The following is a 15000-nucleotide window of genomic DNA, read 5'->3' on the forward strand; positions in this document are numbered from 1 at the left end:
ACACACACACACACACACTGATCTGTGTTCTTCTCTGCAGACTCATCCTGCTGCCAGCAAACTTCCTCTGAAGGACAGCTTCACCTTTGATGACTACAGGTCTGTGTGTGTGTGTGTGTGTGTGTGTGTGTGTGTGTGTGTGTGTGTGTGTGTGTGTGTGTGTGTGTGTGTGTGTGTGTGTGTGTGTGTGTGTGTGTGTGTGTGTGTGTGTGTGTGTGTGTGATGACTACAGGTCGGTGTGTGTGTGTGTGTGTGACGACGTGCTTCAGATCACATGACATCACACACCATGTGACCGTTGAGACCATCGGGGTGTTGCATCACAAACACTTTCATGAATTCAGTCGTGATGATGTGAGATGTGATTGGCTGACTGTGACAGGTGGGCGGTGTCCTCCGTGATGACCCGTCAGAACCAGATCCCGACTGAGGATGGCGGCCGGCTCATTCTGGCCCTGATCCCGCTGTGGGACATGTGCAACCACACCAACGGACTGGTACGCGCTGCGAGTAGAATCCGTCACATTAAGAGGCGTGTAACTCTGACATGACTAACGTGTGGGCGTGTCTTCACACAGATCACCACGGGATACAACCTGGAGGACGACCGCTGCGAGTGTGTGGCTCTGCAGGACTACAAGGAGAACGAGCAGGTGAGAGGCGTCTTAAAACTCTGCGCTCCACGCCATCAGCACGGGCGCCGACTGTGATTTCATTTCCTCCCCTCTGCAGATCTACATCTTCTACGGCACGAGATCCAACGCGGAGTTCGTGATCCACAACGGCTTCTTCTTCCAGGAGAACGCTCACGACAGAGTGAAGATCAAACTGGGCGTGAGCAAGAGCGAGCGTCTGTTCGCCATGAAGGCCGAGGTGCTGTCCAGAGCGGGGATCCCTGCGTACGTACACGTAGAGACCTCTAACCTTCTCTCACCTCGTCTTTGGCGTTTCCTTCCATCCTGTCTCGAATCTTTCGGGCGGGTTGACTCGTCGATCGTCTCTCAGCGTCGCACGCGAGATAGCACGGATGTCTTACGTCTCCTGAAAAACAAGCACAGAGTGTTGACCTGCTGTCAGATAAGCCCCGCCCCCTGAGTGTGTTTAAATCACAAGTTCCCCCACCTCGTACTTTTTTAAACCTTACTTGTTTTTTGGGACTTGTGGACACTTTAGGAACTGCAGTTTGAATGCTGCTTGTGTTTAATACTCACTGTGTCATGTGACATGGTCGGTGGTCACTGAACTTCAGGGACGCTCTGATTGGTGCAGAGCAAACTCTTTTGATTGGTCACATTTGCAGAAATGTTGCAGAATTCACTGGGATTGGTTAAATTTACGTGAATTGTTCCGATCCAACAAAATAAACAGTGTGTGTGTGTGTGTGTGTGTGTGTGTGTGTGTGTGTGTGTGTGTGTGTGTGTGTGTGTGTGTGTGTGTGTGTGTGTGTGTGTGTGTGTGTGTGTGTGTGTGTGTGTGTGTGTGTGTGTGTGTGTGTGTGTGTGTGTGTGTGTGTGTGTGTGTGTGTGTGTGTGTGTGTGTGTGTGTGTGTGTGTTCCAGGTCTTCTACCTTTGCTCTGCACTGTAATGAACCTCCAATCTCTGCTCAGCTGCTCGCCTTCCTCAGAGTCTTCTGTATGACCGAGGGTGAGAGAGACACACACACACACACACACACACACACACACACACACACACACACACACACACACACACACACACACACACACACACACACACACACACACACACACACACACACACACACACACACACACACACACACACACACACACACTGTAGACCCCTGCAGACCTGGACTCTGACAGGATAGGGTCACTGGTGCTGGTCTGTGGTTGCAGCAGGTCTGGAGACAGTCCAGTAGGGTCTTCAGATCTAGAAAGTGGATTTGAAAGATGGAGGGAACTTTACAGGTGCTACTGTACTGGTCTCACCGTGGTTCTGGTTTCAGAGGAGCTGAAGGACTACCTGCTGGGAGAGGGAGCCGTCGGGAAGATCTTCACTCTGGGAAACAGCGAGTTCCCCGTCAGCTGGGACAACGAGATCAAGCTGTGGACCTTCCTGGAGACCAGAGCCGCTCTGCTGCTCAAGACCTACAAGACCACGTCAGAGGTACGGTCAGCCCGGGTCCACACACACGCACACACACGCACACACACACACACACACACAGGAAGACGAGAATTTAAATGCTGAACTTCTCTCTCTCTCTCTCTCTCTCTCCCCCGTGCGGCACAGGAGGACCGCTCCCTCCTGGAGAAGCCGGATTTGTCGCTGCACTCTCGCCTGGCGATCCAGCTGCGTCTGGCAGAGAAGCAGATCCTGGAGAGGGCGTCGGCCAGCGGGCGAGCCAAACGCCTTCACTTCGAGAAGAAGCTGGAGGAGGACGCTCCTCTGCCTCGCTACGAGGAGAGCGACATCGCCCTGCTGGAGAACTCCCAGTCCAAGCTCCCCATCATCCTGCGTCAGCTGGAGGAGGAGGCGGAGGAGGAGGGGCAGGAGGCCCCCGAGGAGGAGCGCCGCCTCCTGCTGAACGGGCAGAAGGAGACGTACGGCGTGCAGAAGGAGGCGAACGGAGAGGGGACGCAGGAGGAGGCGGGAGGAGACGTAGATCTGGACTCTATGGAGAAAGGTGAAAGGGAGGCGGCGGAGCTGACAGCAAGCCGGACTGAAGACAAGGAGGAGTGATGGTTGCCGTGACGACGACGTTTATTTATACTTGTCTTTGGAAGACTGAGAAATACAACAATAAATTCTGGACTTCACTGTGTTCATCAGCGCTGACAGATCGATCGTATAAATAAATAAAAACCTTTGTTCAGTTTGAGACGTAAATTTACATCCAAACATTTCAAAACTAAAAAAAAAAAAAAAAAAAAAAGGTGATGAATTATTTTATTATTGCTCACACAGACACGATGTGTGTGAATGTTTGTCTTCATACGTGTCCTCTGTGTGTTTGAGACAATCTGAGTGAAACACGGAGAACGGCGTCAGGCAGGTGGCGCCCGCACGCTCCTCTCAGAGCGCCACATGATGCGTCTCCGTTTAAAGGGACGGCGGCGCTCGCACGCCGGTGTGCGAGTCCTCGGTTTTCTCCAGGTGCAGTCGGTGGCGAGGTCGTGTCGCGGCGAAACTCGGCCGACGTCGGAGCGTTTACGTAAACAGTGACGAGGACGATGATGAAGGTTAAAACACACAAACGCAGAGAAGGCACATTTAAACACACGTAGGAACATTTAATTGGTTTAACCCTCATGATGTCACACTTTGTGTCTTCTAACGGGACGTCGTGTCTCCGTGATGGACGACTCTCACTGGCTCAAACCAGGAGCTCTAATGAAGACGAGTCCTGAACTTTCTGTGGCTGCGTTTAAAGCTCGACCTTGTTTCTCTCTCAGCAGGTGTGTGTGTGTGTGTGTGTGTGTGTGTGTGTGTGTGTGTGTGTGTGTGTGTGTGTGTGTGTGTGTGTGTGTGTGTGTGTGTGTGTGTGTGTGTGTGTGTGTGTGTGTGTGTGTGTGTGTGTGTGTGTGTGTGTGTGTGTGTGTGTGTGTGTGTGCAGAATCATTTTCTCCGTAAACTAACACAAAGTTCAAATCACGCTGAGCTTTTATCTGCGGGGGGGGGTCAACTCACTGTCATCAGACATAAAGCGTCATCACACAGCTGTGAAGGGGACCAGTGTGTGTGTGTGTGTGTGTGTGTGTGTGTGTGTGTGTGTGTGTGTGTGTGTGTGTGTGTGTGTGTGTGTGTGTGTGTGTGTGTGTGTCTGTGTGTGTGTGTGTGTGTGTGTGTGTGTGTGTGTGTGTGTGTGTGTGTGTGTGTGTGTGTGCAGTCATTTGACTTTCTGAGTGAACAGAGAACATTAAACATCTCATTTCTCATCTCTCAAAGTGTTTTGTGTTTCATTTCATCAGAGCTCAGTTTGCTTCCTTTATGATGTCACGCAGGTGACAAACAGGTGTGTGATGTCACGCAGGTGACAAACAGGTGTGTGATGTCACGCAGGTGACAAACAGGTGTGTGATGTCACGCAGGTGACAAACAGGTGTGTGATGTCACACAGGTGAATAATGTCTCATTTGATTGTTTTTTTCGTATGGCATCAAGTTCGGACACGAGTGTCACAGACTTCTATTCTCTGTCCTCCCACACACACACACACACGCTCTGACTGTAACCACACACACACACACACACAGACTGTACTAATAACAGTGTGGTTTTACTTGCCGTGTGTCCACAAATAGAGTTAGCATGAAGACCAACAGCCACAGAAAAACTCTTCAGAGGGACCACACACACACACACACACACACACACACACACACACACGTACAGTGAGTCAACTCAAATCTATCTATAATATATACTCACCAATACAAAACCAAAAAGAGCACATTAATATCTGTCAGATTTAGCATCAGACGGTTTAACTGACAGTTACCCTCTTAGGTTCCCACGGTAACGCCTAAACTGTCAGCTACCACAGTACTGGAAACAACACACACACACACACACACACACGTACATCCTGTACAGTGAGCTCGATCCTTTTTGTTTTTTTATCTAAGCAAGTTTTTTTCCTGCATCAATAAAGGTTCAATCAAATCCTTTTATTCTGTCATCACCCTTCTGACCCTCCATCCCTGGACCCCTTCATTCCTGGACCCCTTCATTCCTGGACCCCTTCATCCCTGGACCCCTTCATCCCTGGACCCCTTCATTCCTGGACCCCTTCATTCCTGGACCCCTTCATCCCTGGACCCCTTCATCCCTGGACCCCTTCATCCCTGGACCCTGTCATCCCTGGACCCCTCCATCCCTGGACCCCGTCATCCCTGGACCCCTTCATCCCTGGACCCCGTCATCCCTGGACCCCGTCATCCCTGGACCCCTTCATCCCTGGACCCCGTCATACCTGGACCCCTTCATTCCTGGACCCCTTCATCCCTGGACCCCATCATCCCTAGACCCTTCATCCCTGGACCCCTTCATCCCTGGACCCTGTCATCCCTGGACCCCTTCATCCCTGGACCCCGTCATCCCTGGACCCCGTCATCCCTGGACCCCTTCATCCCTGGACCCCGTCATCCCTGGACCCCTTCATCCCTGGACCCTGGCATCCCTAGACCCCGTCATCCCTGGACCCCTTCATCCCTAGACCCTGTCATCCCTGGACCCCGTCATCCCTGGACCCCGTCATCCCTGGACCCCTTCATCCCTGGACCCCGTCATCCCTGGACCCCTTCATCCCTGGACCCTGGCATCCCTAGACCCCGTCATCCCTGGACCCCTTCATCCCTAGACCCTGTCATCCCTAGACCCCGTCATCCCTGGACCCTGTCATCCCTGGACCCTGTCATCCCTGGACCCCTCCATCCCTGGACCCTGGCATCCCTGGACCCCGTCATCCCTGGACCCCGTCATCCCTGGACCCCTTCATCCCTGGACCCCGTCATACCTGGACCCCTTCATTCCTGGACCCCTTCATCCCTGGACCCCTTCATCCCTGGACCCCTTCATCCCTGGACCCTGTCATCCCTGGACCCCTTCATCCCTGGACCCTGTCATCCCTGGACCCCGTCATCCCTGGACCCCTTCATCCCTGGACCCTGGCATCCCTAGACCCCGTCATCCCTGGACCCCTGTCATCCCTAGACCCCGTCATCCCTGGACCCCGTCATCCCTGGACCCTGTCATCCCTGGACCCTGTCATCCCTGGACCCCTCCATCCCTGGACCCTGGCATCCCTGGACCCCGTCATCCCTGGACCCCGGCATCCCTGGACCCCTTCATCCCTGGACCCCGTCATCCCTGGACCCCTCCATCCCTGGACCCTGGCATCCCTGGACCCCTTCATCCCTGAACCCCTTCATCCCTGGACCCCGTCATCCCTGGACCCCTTCATCCCTGGACCCTGTCATCCATGGACCCCGTCATCCCTGGACCCCTTCATTCCTGGACCCCTTCATCCCTGGACCCCATCATCCCTAGACCCTTCATCCCTGGACCCCTTCATCCCTGGACCCCGTCATCCCTGGACCCCGTCATCCCTGGACCCCTTCATCCCTGGACCCCGTCATCCCTGGACCCCGTCATCCCTGGACCCCGTCATCCCTGGACCCTGGCATCCCTGGACCCCTTCATCCCTGGACCCCTTCATCCCTGGACCCCTTCATCCCTTGACCCTGTCATCCCTGGACCCCTCCATCCCTGGACCCCTCCATCCCTGGACCCTGTCAGCCCTGGACCCCTTCATCCCTGGACCCCGTCATCCCTGGACCCCTTCATCCCTGGACCCTGTCATCCCTGGACCCTGTCATCCCTGAACCCCGTCATCCCTGGACCCCTTCATCCCTGGACCCCTTCATCCCTGGACCCTGTCATCCCTGAACCCCGTCATCCCTGGACCCCTTCATCCCTGGACCCCTTCATCCCTGGACCCCGTCATCCCTGGACCCTTGTCATCCCTGGACCCTTACCCTCATCCTTAATCTCTCTGTCTCATCCCAATCCATATTAACATTGTCACATCTTTATAGGCATCTTCTTTGTCTTTGAAGAGAAGATACAAAAAAAAAAAAAAGATTCAATGGCCTGATCCAGGTCCCCCCCGACTCCCCCCTCCCCCCGTGGTCCTGATGTGACGGCCTGTCAGGAGACGAGTACAGATCTGAACCTCACACACACACACGCAGTGAGCTGACCACTGAGCGGTGAAGAGGCCCACAGTGTCCCTCCTCATCTTCATCACTCCCCCCATACACCCCCAGTCTGACCCAAAATCCTGCAGACCTGCTGCCCACCCCCCTTGTGTGTCTGACCACGAGTAGTGTGAGTCCTCAGGTGGACAGTGTGTGTGTGTGTGTGTGTGTGTGTGTGTCTTACGCTCTCTGGCTGTGATGTGATGGCTCCTGGCACCGTGGGCTCTCCTGCCCTGCAGTCTGACTGTCAGGCTGGTGTGTGATGAAGAGGAGGAGTGAAGGACGGAGCACAGAGTAAAATAATGAGTTCAGAGAGTGTGAGGCTCGGCTCAGGTCCAGGTTCAGCCTGCAGGTCTTTTTAGACTCTCAAACTCTACACCAAGACCAGCGCAGTCACAGAACTTTATCACTTTTCTTTTCTGCAGAACTTCAGACGGAAACTTCATCCGTGTTCCTTCTTCTCTATCGGCTCGGGTCCACCTGGAAACGGATCCGCTTTCTGCACTAAAAGCATGAACAGCTACTTATCTCAGAAGACTTTCTCTAAAGATACAAAGCCCTGACAAGAGGAACTAGGGTCTTCTTTTTTCTTCACACAAACCCTGGGCCACAGGAACCTTATAGTTCCTTAAAGAGAAGTCCCTGAACCTTCTAATTCTGGGGACCTTTGGTCGGAATGGGGCTTCAGTGTCCTAAACGTCCTCATCCTGGTACCAAGCAACACCTTTCTGAATCCAGGAGTTCAAATCGATTATATGTCCTTTAGCGAAACAAATCTCAAGGACGGCCTTTTTAACATTGTAATCTGGCACAACCTGTCTGAAAAAGAAGCCGAAAAACAAGTCTGTGGATTTGTCACAAGGTTGGATATTCGTCTTTCATCAGGCTGCTCTGCTCAGTCTCAGCTGGTCCATGAAGGCTGCAGCTCGTGTACATCATCTCATCACCAGCTTACCTTACAGAGCTCATAGAGCCGTATGACTCTTTGAGTGAACATCACGCCTCCAGAAAGCCGGCCTGCTCGTGGTACGCGTGAGGCCCCTTTTCCACTCAGCTTGTTCCGGAGCGGGTTCGGAGCCGGCGCCTGAACCAGCACCGGGTCATAAAAACAGTCCCAGAGTAGCAGCGACTCCTTGATGTTTTTGGCGGTCACGAGTCGTCGGCTCGAGAGCCAGCTATCACAACTGGCCTCTCGTTACTATAGCAACGACTTCAACGAGGCTTCCTGCAACTTGTTGTAACTGTTCTGTTTTAATAATAAAAAAAATATATTTATCAGACGATCAAACTCGCGTGTCTCTTGTCTCATTGTGACAGATAGTGACGTGTTGCTCTCTGGCAGGGTGGGCCGGTGTCGCTCCCTCTGCGCCGACACGTTTCATATACATCCAAGATGATGTGATGCAGAACATCTGTTGTTTGGAAATGTCGCTTTTGCAGTTAAAGTTGCAGGGAGCTTTTCGTACAGCGTACAGATCCTTTTTGCATTCAACGTTTTTTCTCCTAGAAATTGTTCTGTCTTTAAATAAAACGCAGACATGTAGAGACGCAGTATGAGGAAGGAGGTCAGCCTCAAACCTCCCCAGAGATTACTTTTCTTATTCTATTTTACTCCTCTTCTTCTTCTTTTTTTTTTCTTCTCAGGGTTCCTGATGAGTGAAAAACACGCCGACAGCTCACCTGGTTTGTTCACCTGGTGGAGCTTCTTCCTGTTCCTACTCTTCTATGTGCAGAATCATGCAACACCTGGCTGCAGGGCATGATCCTTTACACCATCATCTGATTCTACCTGAAGGTTATAAATAAGAGTCTTTGTGTTAATGATGTAATGACAGGGTGACCAGCAGAGGGCAGCACAGGACAGAGAACCACACACACATACGCCATGATTACTCCTGGATTAAACTCAACTTCACTGCACAAACCAGAAACACAACATTCACTGTTTCTGTCTCTCTCTTGAAGTTGACCTCTCTGTCTTCAGCCTCACGTCTTCACAAAGTCTTCACCTGTCTTCACCTTTACAGAACCTGCCAGCAACGCAGTCTGACGTCCTTCCTCTTTGTGAGGGTTTTAAAGCTGAATGAGTTCACCCTCCAGCTCTTCATCGTACCAGCACACAAATATAAACCTCCTGTATCTGTAAGAGCAGGTTGTCATTTAGTGCTGTAGAATCAGCATCAGTGAAGTAAAATGAGCCTGTGGTGAATAAAACTTTAAATCTGCGTCCTTAAACTTTGAGGCAGAATAACCTGCAAAACAAACTGAAGAGTATCGTAAAACTGTTCTCTTTTAGCTCTGTTTTGGTCTCCACCACCTCCTGATAAAACCATCTGCTTCTTTAGCTTTTAGCCCCGAGCTAGCTCTGTCTTTATCGATCATTAATCTTGTCAGCAGAGTTTATAAAAACAGTTTAATATCCCTTCAACACGACGCCTCATTGGACCGTTCAGGAGCTCTTAAACATTCTGTTTAACACAGCGTTCATTTCTCCTCATCGTTAGTGTGTGTGTGTGTGTGTGTGTGAGTGTGAGAGAGAGAGAGTGTGTGTGTGTGCGCGCTCTAACTCTCTCTCTAAATAAATCTGTCATTAGCATTTTCCCTATAAAAGACATAATTTAATCTTTGATGTCAGTAATTGTGCTTCAGGGCTTCTGCCACACACACACACACACACACACACACACACACACACACACACACACACACACACACACACACACACACACACACACACACACACACACACACACACACACACACACACACACACACACACACACACACACACACACACACACACACACGGGCCTTTTTAAGCATGTAGCACAGACTGACCAACAGAGGGCGCTGTTGGACTGCAGCTTTGAGCTGAGTCGTGCTCAAACAAGAGTTCAGACTTGAACCGTGAACTCTGAATAAAAACAATCAGCTGTTAAAGGATCGAGCTCGATGATCAACAGAGACACTTTCTGTTCTTCTCCTTTCTCCTCTTAAATAAATAAATAAATAATAATAAATAACAACTCCATACAAATAAGAACATTCCTACACTGCAGAGTTCACACATTTACAGAAACAGAAATGTGTTTATTGTTCTGTCTCTTTGTGTCCTGAGGGAGACCTGACGACTTCACTGTCAAAATAAAACACACCAAAACAGGTGTGAGGCCTTTATGTCGCTGAAGGTCACATGACCTTCATCAGCCAATAAAGAACAGTCTGAAGGTGAACAGATTAAACCGCAGGGACCAACCAGAGATGGTGACAGAAACCTCCAGAACAAACAATAAATGGACTTCAGGTGTGTTAAGGCTGGTGCATGCTGGGAGGCTGCGTCTCCTCCCAGCATGCATCTGTGCACATAAACGTGTGAGTGTGATCAGTTTAGTGGTGAACAGTTGTTGTGAAAGTGATCTTAAAGGACACGACGCCGTCCCTCCAGTTAAAACTTAACCACCGAGGGGTGTGTGTGTGTGTGTGTGTGTTAGCATTAGCATAAAACCAAACAGCCGTGTGTATAAATGCTAATGAAGGAGCATCACTCACTCTGATGGGCTCCGAGTGACAATCACCTTTAAAAAAAAAATACGACCAATAAGAAGACAGAACGATGCACCTGTCGACCATCTGACTAATGAGCCAATCAGGTCGCAAGGACGAGGAGGAGCAGGCGATGATGATGAAGACCCTTTGAGGAAGAAGAGCAGACACGACAAGCTGCACGGATTCAAACATTTAAACTCCTGAGTGTGTGCCACTAAACACACACACACACACACACACACACACACACACACACTCCTCAGGCCGCAGGGGCCACGTTGTGAGGGGGGGGGCTGACTAATCAGGACGCCCCCTGGAGGAAGGGGCCCTTTTTGCTCCTGAATAAATATGACCTTTTGTCAACTCTTCTGGATGTAACACAAACAGATTTAAAAGAAGACAAAACTCCATAAATTCAAACTTCTATTTCATTCTAATAAAAAATCAAACATTATTAAAACCTGTTTAATCCCACTCAATAATGGGTCATTAATTTATTTTTTTTCATGACCATGAATTGAGCTCAACCTCCTGCACTCTGTTTAAATTGGACGACATTTTTGTGCAGGATTTGACTTTGATTTTGCTGAATTTTTCTTTCTCACGAAACAGATGAAGTGATTTTAAGCTTCAGGAGTTTTTAATTGAGAGAGATCGGATCCTGATATCATCAAGTCATGACGGAACCTTTAATAATTCACAGAATTTAACGGGTCGTTTTTGTGACGGCGGTGTGGTTGTAGTAACATGTCCGGGTTGATTGAGGTCATGGTGGAGGGGCCCTTTGTGATTTATTTTCACGGGGGCCCAAAAAACCAGGAGACGCCCCTGCCGGTCCGTCCTCTTCCTCGGCTCTCCTTAAAGCTGACAGTGATGTACGTCTCTCTTTGTGTTTCCTGCCTGATGAAGGTGGGAGTTGTGTTGTGAGCGGCACAAAGACTCATGGACGAGCTGCCATCTTCCTTTTTCTTCTTCTTCTCCTTCTAAACGAGCGTGTGAAATCTGGTAATTCCTCCCACAGAGAGCGAGAGAGGCTGACTGCCAGAGCGGAGAGAGATGCACCGAGGAAGAGAGGGGAAGATGAGGAGGGACACTCAAGGAGGAGAAGATGCAGGTGAAGAAATAAGCACACTGAGGCCTCCTCTTCCTCTGTGAGCCTCATGTGCAGGAGGAAGATGAAGTGATGAAGAGGAGGCATGAGGGTGATGAAGACAGGAGATGGGGCTTTTTTTTTTGTTTATTTTATTTTAGTTAAATTTTACATAAATGTATAAAACTATCCAGAACTCTCTGAACTCTTCTTCTCTTTCTAATTCTTCTTCTGCTGCTGCAGTTAATTCTGCACCCTGAGGTCACGGAAGGTCACAAACATGGCGTCCCTGATCACTCTGACAGTCAGCGTCCATCACTTTAATAAACTGAAGCGTTTAAACTGCCCGCTCCGCACGTGCAGGTTATTATTAAATCTCATCTTTCAGTGAGTGTGTGTGTGCGCGCGCGCGTGCGTGTGTGTGTAGGCCTATATGTGTTAATATTTTGAGCGCAGATTTAGGCCACGTGGAGCAGCACAAAGAATCTGAGGAGAGAAATAAAGAGCCTCCTCTCAAGAACGCTTAAAATACACAAATGTACAAAAATCAATAAAATGATTAAATGATTTCTGATGATTCTCACTTTAATATGTTCGTCAATGATGTGACAGGCCTTCCTTGTTACACATGTTACACTCTGAGGAAATGTGAACAGATTTATAGTAAAACAGGAACAGTAATCAGATATATTTACGCACGCGCTCCTGCAGACTCGGCGTGTAACTGAGGGCTGATAATTAGAGTAAACGGGAAGGCACGCGGGAATTTGGACTTCGCCGCGAAGTGTCCAGCGTCTCGTGCACAAGGTATGGAAGTCTCGAGGTCAAAACTGAACAAAAAAAATCCAGATGTGATGGAGATGAAGAGACTCGGGAAGAGAAGGAGGAGGAAGAGGAGGAGGTGACAGGAGCGACTCTGACCACTGTGCCGCGCGCAGGAGCCCGGTGTGTGTGTGAGGGTGTGAGAGTGTGTGTCAGTGTGTGTGAAAGCCACCACTAGTCGCCCCCAGTGCTCTTCAGTCTCCACTCTCCCTCTCACCGCTCACTGAACGTCACGTCCGCACTTGAACTTGAGTTTTCAGCCGCTGTAGGAGCCAGAGCGCCGCACAGACCCGCACAGACCCGCAGAGCGCCGCACGGACCCGCACTGAGGCGAACAGACTCGCACAGTGCCACAGAGAGCCGCACGGACCGGCACGGACTCGCAGAGCTCAACAGAGCTGCAGAGAGCAGCCCCGGGATGCGGTAGTGCTCACACCCGCACGCAGACACACCGCCGCGCGAGACTCTGAGTCCTCTGCCCGCTCTGCACGCGCAGCAGAAGAAGTGTCCACAACCCCTGAAGAGCGGGAACAAGACTGGATTTTAATTTTTCATTCCTTCACGCGCTCTGGAGTGCACGCTGTCCGGGCTGTCCAGAGAGTGGACACGCGCCCTGAGTGACCATCAGGAGGTGACCGCACACCTCCTCTACGCTGCCCCGGCTCATGGTGTGAGCTCCTCGGCAGGAAGAGCCGGACTCCCCCCCCTCCCTCACCGAACACACCGGAGGCACGAGGAGCGGACCGAGCGCACGGCCGACCCGCGCACCGCCACACCACGGCCGGTCACCGCACTGCTCCGGAGCCACTGCCAGCTGGAGGACCAGCCCAGGGGCCACAGCTGGGGCCGCAGCACAGGGGTCAGTTTGGGGCGCTCAGCCCGAGGCCGGTTTTGGGGCCAGTTAACGGCCGCCGGTGTTCTCCAGGAGGAGAGAGAGAAGGAGCAGGAGAGCCGACCCTTCACGCGCCGCTCTCCGGGCGATGCCAGTGTAAATGCCAGGGCGATGTCCCGACGCAAGCAGGGGAACCCGCAGCACCTGTCCCAGAGAGAAATCACAGGTGAGGCTTTAAAACGATTACAAAAAAAAAAACAACAAAAAAAAAAACAGTCGCTGCTGAAAACTTTAAAGCAGGTTTTATTTTTAATGTCACTTTTTCTCTTTCTGTGAGAAAGTTCAGAGTTTTTCTCTCTGCGCGTAAAAACGTCTCTGAGCTCAAAGTGAGTTTCCTGCTGAAGGCCGATCTTTGTTTTTATTTTTCTACATTTCCAGACGGAATGAGACACATTTATAATGACTTAATTATCATGTTGTGTGACTGTGATGAAGCGGCTTCATGTACAGAATATGAACAGAGAGCTGATATATCTGCAGGACTGTTTCTCTTTGAATTTAACAAAATCAAATAAATTAAATTATAAGCAGCGCTGACATTAATTACAGCTCTCTCTCTATTTACAGCTGACAATTAAAACAATTATAATTCCGTGTCTTTAATTAGTTTATGAACTTTTGGCGCACTTGCATCCATTAAGACATTTTTAAACATATCTGTTATTTTTTACAACACAGTTTTTAATTCGCACATTAATTTAAGTCTTGTCTTCAAATTAAAGGCAGTTAACCTGCTTTATTTCAATTGTTTTTAACACATTTAAACACATGATTAAATCCGGAAATGATCATTTCACAAACGTATAATTGAAGCTGATGATTCAATAAATTAAAAGGTGTCCACGGTCACACGGCGGCTCGGGCTCGCGCTCTCTGCGGGGTTTCCCTGCAGCTTTTCGGTCTGTTTCAGACACATGAGCGCCTCGTGCAGCCTCCAGGATTTCTCTTTAATTAGTCCAGATCTGTGTCTTCTGCTCCTGCTGCATGAACACGCTCTCTCCCTCCTGCTTTCACATGAAGCCTGACTCTGGATTATTTAAAAGCTGCCAGACTTCACAGTGAAAAGATCGCGCGGAGGAAACACAGTGACGGCATGATTGAGCAGAGTGGAGTGAACACACACTCTGTTCTTAGATTATCTACTGCTCTGTTTCATGGAGTTCTGCTGCGATCTAGAAGGAGTTTATGTCTGCAATAAATTACAACTTTTAGAGAGAAAAACACGTTTAAAAAAAAAAATGGAAGTAAAGAACGACTCAGATCTTTACACACACTTGTTTTAGGTTGTAAAGGTTTTCATTCTAAAATCTAAAATCAATGATTTATGACTAAAATATCACTTATTTTAAATTGGTCAAGTGAAATGATTTCTCTGTGTTCAGATCAGTGTGTGTGATGTTGTGCACACACACACACACACACACACACACACACACAACACACACACACACACTGTGACAGCAGTTTGATTTCAGTCAGAAACACTCCGAGCTAAATGAATGTAAGCTCATCTGTTTGTGAGCATGTTGTGTCCTTGCTCCTCTGTTTACACAATTTATTGTAAAATGTGCACACCTGTCTGTCTGTGTGTGTGTGTGTGTGTGTGTGTGTGTGTGTGTGTGTGAACCTGACACATAAGATCACATGTACACTGACTCTGTTTGTTACAACACACACACATTTACAACAACGCCTGCACTTTACCCTGCTCTGTCTGCTAAAGAGGCCTGACTGCACAGCATCGCACTGCCAACCTATAAGAGCATACACTCACACATTAAACACACACACACACAGCTGTAGTGTGTGTGTGTGTGTGTGTGTGTGTGTGTGTGTGTGTGTGTGTGTGTGTGTATGTGTGTGTGTGTGTGTGTGCAGCTGAGATGTCAAACATCTCCTGACGGGTGCAGATCTGATCACTTCTC

General features: G+C 49.7%; 1 protein-coding gene across 1 annotated transcript; it reads left to right on the forward strand.

The window, feature by feature from the left end:
- The first annotated feature begins 23 nt into the window (after positions 1-23).
- LOC306819332 (actin-histidine N-methyltransferase-like) lies at positions 24-2842 on the forward strand. The gene is made up of 7 exons (XM_079373113.1): positions 24-99; positions 383-497; positions 579-653; positions 733-899; positions 1559-1644; positions 1970-2130; positions 2257-2842. The coding sequence occupies exons 2-7, from the start codon at positions 402-404 to the stop codon at positions 2704-2706; spliced, it is 1035 nt and encodes a 344-aa protein (XP_079229239.1). The 5' UTR covers positions 24-99; positions 383-401; the 3' UTR covers positions 2707-2842.
- Positions 2843-15000: the final 12158 nt, after the last annotated feature.

Source organism: Symphodus melops (genome assembly GCF_947650265.1).
Source record: "Symphodus melops genome assembly, contig: scaffold_398, whole genome shotgun sequence".
NCBI classification, from domain to species: Eukaryota; Metazoa; Chordata; class Actinopteri; order Labriformes; family Labridae; genus Symphodus; species Symphodus melops.

Bases quoted from the DNA above. Each gene is read 5' to 3' on its own strand.
- LOC306819332 (XM_079373113.1), top strand. From the start codon at position 402: ATGACCCGTCAGAACCAGATCCCGACTGAGGATGGCGGCCGGCTCATT. The intron at 654-732 runs GTGAGAGGCGTC...TCCCCTCTGCAG, and splicing joins ACTACAAGGAGAACGAGCAG to ATCTACATCTTCTACGGCAC. The intron at 900-1,558 runs GTACGTACACGT...TGTGTGTTCCAG, and splicing joins TCCAGAGCGGGGATCCCTGC to GTCTTCTACCTTTGCTCTGC.